Source organism: Alnus glutinosa, chromosome 4, assembly GCF_958979055.1.
Source record: "Alnus glutinosa chromosome 4, dhAlnGlut1.1, whole genome shotgun sequence".
Taxonomy (NCBI): domain Eukaryota; kingdom Viridiplantae; phylum Streptophyta; class Magnoliopsida; order Fagales; family Betulaceae; genus Alnus; species Alnus glutinosa.
In genome coordinates this window covers 34,920,762-34,929,860 of record NC_084889.1, presented here as the reverse complement: position 1 = coordinate 34,929,860, position 9,099 = coordinate 34,920,762, and the positions used below count along the sequence as shown (strand labels likewise).

The window sequence follows — 9,099 nt, the reverse complement described above, 5'->3', positions numbered from 1 at the left end:
AGAATTTTTCGTTAAATCATGTCAAAATTTTCAAAATACCTAGAAAAAAAATTGCAAGGATTTAGTTGTTAGTTAGAATTTAACAAACTTTGCAAAAATACTCATGCCTGAATTTTTTTTTTTTTGTTTTTTTTTTTTTTATAATTTTTTTTAAAAAACAAAACATATGAGTATTTTCAGAATTTTGATAGGATTTAGCGGAAATTTCTATTGGAGGGTTGAAATTGAAAAAAATTAAAAGATGGATACCTTAAATTGATATGTTTTAAAATTTGGGTACTTTATTTCAAAAGTAATGAAAAATCAGGAATTATAAAAAGTAAAATTTTTCAAAAATATATTTAAGACTAGAAAAGAAAAATCTACCATGATCACTTCCTACTGTGAGCAAAAATTAATCTATTTTATTGATAAAAATCCGCAATACAAAAGATCAAAAGAACCAAAAACATGTTTAAGCCTTTTGTTTTGTTTATTCAAAAACTATTCCATTAAGAATTGAACAACTTCAGGTGGATTAAAAGAAGAGAAAAGAATTTTAATTGAATTTCTAACTTAGTTTATTAATCTGACATATATTATATATATTTCAAAAAAGTTACATTCATTTGGGTTAAACGTGAAATGAAAAACAAAAACAAAAACAAAAACAAAAACAAAAACAAAAACAGTGAGTTGTACAATACGCTGTCTCGCGTTGTGTTTCATGCCTTAACCTTTAAATAATTGAAATTGGAATTCGAAAGTGAAGCTGTGAGTTGTGAGTTGTGAGTTGTGAGTTGTGTGTGTGTGTGTGTGTTCAATTTTCCATTATCATCGTCGATTCGTCATCATCTTCCACAGCCTCTCTCTCTTTCTCTCTCTCTCTCTCTCTCTCTCTCTCTCTCTCTCTCTCTGTGTGTGTCTATCTATAATGGGTTCGAGCAATAGTCGGCTGGGGTCACGCCCTTCTCGGCCCCGAGTCAACCTCACCAACCGCTCAAAGCTCTTCTCTCTCATCTGCGGTGGCTCCACTTCTCGCGCTACGCGTCAGGTACACTCAACCCCACCATCTTCAACAAAGGCTTTGATCTTTTAAATCTCGTATTTTTCAATATTCTGATCGATTTTGAATCTGAAAAGTTCAAGTTTATGACTTTTGGATGATCTGGGATAGGTCAATCAGTGCCGAAGATCGGTCCCATTCATAATCACCATCGAGGAAACGCTATCTTTTAGCTGTAAATCTAATACCCATGTCCTGATTTTTGTTGTTTTCAATTCAAACTCTGAATTTACAATTCAAAATGTTGACTTGGATGATTTTGTATTGACCAATTGATGCAGAAGATAGGTTCCTTGTGTTTTTGCCTAATTAAAAAGAAATGGACTGTTTTCTAATTACGTTTGATCTTTGTTTCTTGTGTGCTTTCTTCTATGTATAGGCTCGTTTATTAGTGGGTTTATTGGGTTGATTGTAGTAGTTGTTGATTATCCGATTTTGGGGTCTTAAGCACCTGGAAATTTGGTCAATTGGGTCATTCATTTGATGCCTTACCTTACATAAAGTTTGGTTCTTACAATTTCTTAGGCTCACAATAAAATCATGCCATATCATCAACACGAGGAAGGATTAGATGAAGGATTTAGGGTCTTGACTAAATGGTTGGTTTACTGAACCGGAATCTTAACTCAGCAGGTTGAAATCATCAGTTTTTATGATTTCTGCATTTAGTCTGTCAAATTCTGTTAATATTGTTGATTGGTGGCGAGCTCTTTAGGGTTGAAACTTTTGACATTGGAAAGTTCTATTAATTTGATTCTGTTCAATTTTCTTGCGACATGAATTTTGCATTAAAACATTTTAGATGATGAAACAAAAACTAATGGGTAGATATTCTTCTCCACAGATGGAAGATTATCCAGCTGAATTTCTGGTGAATTCTGCAGAACATTCTAATCAAGTCATCAATGAAGTTCAGAACATCACAGTGGAAACCCCTCTGAGTACCGATACACGAAGGTTCTCCTACTCAAATACCGAAACTAGCGCCTTATCGGAGAGCAGTATTGTGGCTAGTGAGGATACTTCAGTCGAACATGGTTCAATAAATGTTGGAACGAGTAATCGTGGGAAGTTCTTGTCTGAAAGTAAGGAGCTAGTTCCTCCTCATCAGGTAAGTACTGATCATAGTCATGATGAGTCTTATAGGGATAGTAGTACTGCAGCTAGTACTTCCTTTAAAGAACACCAGTCTTCAGATCCAGTCTCTGTTAATGTTTCCACTAACAAAGATGCGGGCAATGGTATTGATAATTCAGTGGACAGGGGAATACCTCAGATATGTCCCGAGGTTCATTCTTGTAGCTCGTCTCCTCAAGATATAGGAGATTCCAGTTCTGGTGGAGTGTCTGCTGAGAATGGCATTGGTGAAGTAGCTGCTGTCCATAACTCTGATTCTGATTCTGTTCCTCATGATTCCAATGTATCAGCAACATCTCGATCACTGGGAGATGAATCTTTTCAGGATGCAATACCTTCTGGTCTAGGATTCCTTGTTTCCAATGGGGAACAGGGCTGGGGAGATGGAAGTGTACTTCAGGTTGATGTGGTAACCATCTCTTCTAACATTATTTCAAGAAGCAATGCTGATGAAAGTAATCGGGAAGTCAGAAGAAACAGTAGAAGACTGTTTTGGGACGCTTTTTCAAGACGCAGTTCTCGAAGGCACAGTGATTCTCCGACCATTCTTTTCTCAACAGATGATTCTGAGAATTTAGGATCTCATGATAGATGGCTCCTTGATCTGAGTGGTGAACTTTTTGATGATGGTGTTGGAGGTGATCGTGGATATCTAGGCAATAGAATTCATAGCTTGAATGAACGCCGACGGAACTCAAGATCTGAGGTGGTTCTCAGAACATTTTTGTTATATTATGCTTTTGTAACCTTTACACAAGAATTTGCATCTGATAGTTAGATTCTTGTATTATCTCTGGGGCTTCATTCTTTTGGGAGATTTTTGGGGCTTATGGTCTGTATAGTGTAATGTTATGAACTCTTCATTTACATTATAGACTTCTAAATACACTTTTTACCTACATCTGAAAATCTTCATTCAAGTTTGCTCATTATTATTGTACACCAACGTCATAGATTTCATGCTCTGTTACGTTGTCTATGTATTTGTTGTAACGGGGCAGCTGTAGCAAGCTATGTTATTTACTGTCTGATTTTACTTCATACTCCTTGGATAATATTTAATGAACTTTTTCAGCAGAACTCTTTGCAAATCTGGGAAAGACTTTGTCTATGTCGTTGTTGTAACCGGGCAGCTGAATTGATATATTGTGCTTTTTAACTTTTATGTTATGCTCGTTTAATAATCTTATGAACTACTCTTTTGTAAATCTGTGCAGATCTGGGAAAGACTTCGTGGCAGCCTTGATGACAGTGGTAGACGAAACACCACTTGTCCATCAGGTCTCCACCCTGATGGTACATGCTCATGTGAGTCAGTCTTGACGAATGAAGAATCTAGTACTCGTGCAAGTATATCACGCATAGTCATGCTTGCTGAAGCTTTATTCGAGGTAGTTTTCTTTTCTGAACTAGCTGATTGCCTATGTATGGGCGCTCTCTCTCTCTCTCTCTCTCTCTCTCTCTTGTTTTCCCAGTTTACTTTAGTTTTTGGTCAGCGCTGGAAACTTATGTTGTCAAAAAATTTCAAACTCCGTAGTGTGTCAGCAGACCATTTTATTTGGACACTTTATCAAGGTTCCACATCCATGGTTTGGGATCAGGTGTCTTGGGGTCTGCATGTGGGTGTCTTTCACACTTTATTCCATCGTATAAACTTGGGATTGTTCGGGATTCTGCTGGAATACTTCACTATGCTTCATGTAGCATTTGAAAAGATAATTAGGTTAATTTTTTTTAACAATTTTGGATTTTGGTTAGTTCAGAAATGCTTTTTGGTAATGTTAGTATTTCAAATCAGCATTATGTGGAGACATTGAAAATCCTTCAAGTTAAAGATGAGACATAGGTTTGATTCTTTGGTGTTTCAATAGATGAACCATCCTTCATGGTTACATCTTCCCTACAATATTAACAGTTTTTTAGTTTTATTGTTGTTGCTTTCAGTTGATACTGTTGTCATTCTGGTTTTTGTTTAATTATGATTATTTGTGCCCCTGTGCTAACCCTAATTTATATCTATTTGGTTGTGTATCAAGATGTTTTCTGATACCCTAGTTGTAAGAGATAGGACAGTTGTGAGATTTGGATTCTTGGAGAATGTGAAATTCGTGCTAGATAGCTACTCGATTAAAATTGCTTCTATCTATTTGTCAATGTTCCTTGGACCAAACATCATATCCTTCCCTTGTAAATAAGGGGTGGAGTGTGATGCCGCGGTTTCAATCATGTGTGAGTGCGTGAGTTGTATTTACCTCTCATAAAAATCTTACCTGCTATTTTTGCTATTGGAGTCTTGAATCTTGATAACATCTATGGAACTGCAGCAATTAACTTGGTAACTCAGATTTTTTGTAATGTTTTATTTGCAGGTTTTGGATGAAATTCATCGCCAACCTGTGTCACTTTCCCTATCTATGGTCTCTCTTCCAGCCCCTGAATCAGTTGTTGACTCTTTCCCTCTCAAGAGTCACAAAAAGGTCAACACCTCTGAGAGTTGTGATGTAGAACAGTATGTCCCTTCTCACATCAATGTTGTCTATGATATAGATGTTTTTATAAATTAAAATAAATGAAATAATATTTGCCATGCACGTGTGTGCGTGTGTATTTTCATCTCTTTGTGTATGTGCTGGTAATGAGTTATATAAAGTGTTTACTACTACTATAGTTATGCCTTATTCTAAGATACTGTTTACAGTCAGCAGTTTGTATCGGTGTTCTATTTGAACTTATTTAACAGTAATTATAATAATCAAATTGATAGGTGTTACATTTGCTTGGCTGAGTATGAGGAAGGGGACAAAATTCGAGTTCTTCCCTGTCACCATGAGTATCATATGTCATGTGTTGATAAGTGGCTAAAGGAGATACACGGGTATTTGTCATTGCCACCCTCTGCTTCGATTTTTTTGTCACTTTCTCCCTTTTTTCATGTTATATTTCATTATGTATTTGCCTGTTTTCTCCGATGCCTCTCTCACTCTCTCCTCATTTGTGTTTTACAGTGTATGTCCACTTTGTCGAGGAGATGTTCGCGAGGGTTTCACCGAGTCTTCTGTATCTGGCTCGGAAATCCCTTCTCTTTGATGCAATTAATTGTACATATAAATGTAAATAGTGATTACCTATTCACTGTCCTTATATAGACTTGTATTAGAATTTCCTTATCTTGGAGCATCTTTTTCTAATGATTCGGTTTTGTAAAACCTTATATTTAGAAATTGAGAGAGTACGCTGGCTCGGCCCCTTAGCTCCTTCATTGTTATTATCTTCTGTGAAATGTTCATAAATGTGATCAATCCGACCTCCATAAGACCCAAACATGATGTGAACTCAGGTGCAAAGTACTTGTATGTATTTTATGTAGTTATTGCTTTCATCCCTGATTTTCAAATTGCATTGAAAATGCCACACTCTAAAGTACAGTGATGTACAGCCTCCTATATAAATTGCTAGGGTTGATTAATTTTGTTACAGTGATCTCTGCAGTGGACATGCAAACTCAGATAAACCCTCCCCAGGTAGTTCAGACTACCTGCTTCCCCCAAACATATGGCTTTTTATTAGTTTTGAAATTTTTGTTAGTTCTTATTTTATGAAAATAATCAGATCTTTTGAAGCATTTTCATTCAAGTTTTGAACTTTCCCATTTTGATTTATAGCTGCATGAGGAACCCATCTTTGTCGATTGAAAATTAGCAGTCACTATTTTGAAAACAAAGAGTTGTAGTGGCAGATAATTATTGCGCATACTGGAGAAAACCCTGAGGGAAAAGAATTTGAATTACTTGAAGAATCTTTCATGTCTCATACACCAACAAATTCTCATTAGATATGGATTACTCTCAGGAAAGAGAGGAAACAGGTAAAAGCTTTCATCTAACCCAGCAAAGAAGAGCCATGCCTTGGAGTCCAGAAGGGGTTCTGGCCATGGAAAATAGCTGATTCAGATCTCAGCTTATTTCCATTACTTTCTGTGGAGTCTTCATGAAAGAAGGGATTATTATTTTGGAGGCCCTTGCTACTATTACTACCAGGGAAAGGATTATCATGGTGAGCAAAGAGATTGGGGTGGCAGTTCTCATCATCTTCAAATGTCGTCCATCCCATGGAGTTGCCATGTCTCTCTCTGGTAGCATTTCGCATATTCTCCATCTCTCCAACATGGTCTTTGAATTCTTTCTTCACCACATCCAATACAACGTCACCATAACGATCACACCATGACCTTCAACATAGAAAAACAATCCAAAAGTGAAATAAGTGAGAACCCAAATAGTTCGATGCCCTGTGATCTGTTGTATGATAACTAGACAGTTTCTTAAGTTTTACAGCTGCCATTTTGTAGGTGGGTACGAAAATATATGCACTTTTAAGATAATGATTGGGATCCGGTGCAATACCACTAGGAGCAATACCACTTGTTTGGACCGTTCATTTAAACAACACGAATCGTAACAATTAGTAGGTGCAAGTCACAGGAATTATTAAGGTGGCTGAACCACTCTCTTTGGCCACTCCAACCTGGCCTTTGAGGGTGACCGAACCACCTCCTTCACTATAAGTGATGGTTTGGTCACTCTCAATAGCCGATTTATTATTATTATTATTTTTTGTGGGGGTAAAACTACTTTGGAGTAGTTCGACCACTCAATAGCCACCCTCATGCATAGTGGGCACATTTGTGAGAGGGCACATAGTGGGCACATGTGCTATCATGATCCCAAATAAGAGGGTATTGCACTCTACTTTTTTTAGTTCTCATTGGTCTCATAGTCTAATTTAACTTAGGTTTGTTTTAAACTTAATTTATTTAACATCTTTAGAGAGCTGTAATTATTAAATTATTATGAACAGAAACACTCTTCACAGCAATACAGAGAGGATCAGTATGGAAAAAGAGAAGTTGCCTCACTTGGGGAAGAACTTTTTCAATTCAGCCTTGTCGACTGGAAGCTTTGTCGAAATTGCTTCAATTTGATCATTCCTATGATAAAGTCACATGAGAACAGAAAGTGGGCACATTTGTGAGACAAAACTCATCGTCACACACACACACACACACACAGAGAACTCAGATTTGGGTGACAAAATAGAAGAAGAAGAAAGATTACGAGAATTGAAGACTGGGGTTTGTGGTGCAGAGCTCTGTCTGGATTCTTGACAGCTCCTTCTTTATCTTGTCTCCTAAAACCTTCACATACAAAAACGACCCAAATATAAATTTCACAGCACAAACTTACATAACACTAAAATCAATAATCTCGAGTCAGGAAATCCGAACCTTGTCTATGAAGAAATCAGACGGAGAACCAGCCGAATGCAACTTCCTTTTGATCAGCTTGGTGTCCGGCCCCTCTCCAATAGGGCTCGCGACAAGCCGGCCAGATTCCAAATAAGCCTCACTGTCTGATCTTTCATTGAGATGGAGAGGAGCTGTCTCATCATCTGAGTCACTTCTCTTCCATTTCTTGAACCCATCAAAACCCCATTGCTTCTTTGCAGATTTTGAACCTCTCTCAGCAGAACCAGGACCATTTTGATCACCATCACCGCCACCCCCATGTCCTTCTCTCTGCTCTCTCTGAAACAGAGTCCTAAAAGGTTTCCTCTTCGTGGACTCCAGTGGCAAGCTTTCTGGCATTAGAATTGAACTTTTTTCGCTTTCTTTATGCTTCAAATGGCTATCCCAAAACGGGTTTTCTCCGGAATACCCCATTTCATTCTTAGCAGAGGCAGTGGAAGAGAATTTTGACTCGGTATCAAATATGCTCTTCTCTTCTTTGTTCTTTCCGGGTCTGTGAAAGCCGAAAACAGAGGCTGCTCCTTTGATCTGCTTCACTGCTGAGCCGTGCTTCGATTTTTTCTTCGAATTCGAGTTCTCTTTATTTAGCAAGCATTTCTCATCCTTCAAGTCAATCACAGACCATTCTTCTTCTGCGTTCTCTTTTGGGTCTCTTGGCCCAGCAACAATTACATCTTTAGCCTCAATCTCTGCTCCTTGAACCGCCAGTCTCTGCAACAATGGCCTCTTTGAAGCATGATAGTCCTCTGAGGAAATACACTTCGCGTAAAGGAGCTCCTGGAAGAAGATAACAACAAAGAGAAAGAATCTTACATATTCAACATACGCCAGGAAACAAAATTTCAAGGCTTATGCTAATTCAGGTTCTAAGCAATGAAATTTGAGTCAGAATTTTTCATTTCATATTTTTCTCTCAACAACCAGAAGAGATAGTAAACAAATTTACCTGCAAGAATAGCAACTTATCTTTTAACATACTCGGCTGCTCATGCTCCACCGGAGAAGCGATAAGGGTCTCAAGCAAATGCGTCCGGAAAGCCGAAACCTCAGACTCAGCCAAAATCCCTTCTTTGTGTAGACCCATCAGGTTCAGCATCTGGTGGAAAGAATCCTGCTGCCATTTCAGATTATCCGACTGCAGCTTCGAGAGCTTGTGCTCGGAAGACGGCAAGCGCTGCATCCTCTTCTTGAGGCCGAATGGCAAGATGGTCTTGCATATAGAGGTGATTGAGTCATGAAGTGTGGAGTAGTATGTTGGTGTGTAGGAGTAAACCATTTTTTGCTGGGGTTTTGGTGAAACAAAGATTGGAGATTTTTGAGCTTGGGATTTGAATTCCTTGGAAATTTCTTTTCTCTTTTGGATTTGTTTTCTGTGAATTTTCTGGTTTTGTGAGTATTTGTAATTGAAGGAGATACAGGATTTTCAGTGTGTTTACGGTGGTGTGTAGGGGTTTCTTTCAGATTTTGAATTGGGGTTGCTCTGAACGGTCACTAGAAACTAGCCGTTGCGGGGAGGGGAGTCAAAAGCTAAAACCAGGTGGCCACCAATAATTGCATTAGGGAAGACGGTGTCGTTTTGTTCAGTTTTCCTCAGGCAATATTTGGGCCGAGG

At 38.1% G+C, this 9,099-nt stretch overlaps 2 protein-coding genes across 3 annotated transcripts; one reads left to right on the top strand and one right to left on the bottom strand.

Annotated features, from left to right (window-relative positions):
• The first annotated feature begins 748 nt into the window (after positions 1–748).
• LOC133866680 (E3 ubiquitin ligase BIG BROTHER-related-like) lies at positions 749–5,441 on the top strand. 2 transcript variants are annotated; one of them, XM_062303288.1, is made up of 7 exons: positions 749–1,033; positions 1,157–1,220; positions 1,890–2,888; positions 3,400–3,573; positions 4,552–4,691; positions 4,947–5,057; positions 5,188–5,441. In XM_062303288.1, the coding sequence occupies exons 3-7, from the start codon at positions 1,890–1,892 to the stop codon at positions 5,267–5,269; spliced, it is 1,506 nt and encodes a 501-aa protein (XP_062159272.1). In that variant the 5' UTR covers positions 749–1,033; positions 1,157–1,220; the 3' UTR covers positions 5,270–5,441. The 2 variants fall into 2 exon arrangements, with proteins under 2 accessions (XP_062159272.1, XP_062159271.1); XM_062303287.1 differs by lacking the exon at positions 1,157–1,220.
• A 494-nt stretch (positions 5,442–5,935) lies between these two features.
• LOC133865457 (uncharacterized) lies at positions 5,936–8,936 on the bottom strand. Its single transcript, XM_062301869.1, has 5 exons — positions 8,434–8,936; positions 7,467–8,264; positions 7,297–7,376; positions 7,098–7,169; positions 5,936–6,410 (listed from the first exon to the last, which is right to left on the bottom strand). Exons 1-5 carry the CDS (start codon positions 8,761–8,763, stop codon positions 6,062–6,064), a joined length of 1,629 nt encoding a protein of 542 aa, XP_062157853.1. The 5' UTR covers positions 8,764–8,936; the 3' UTR covers positions 5,936–6,061.
• Between the last annotated feature and the right edge of the window lie 163 nt (positions 8,937–9,099).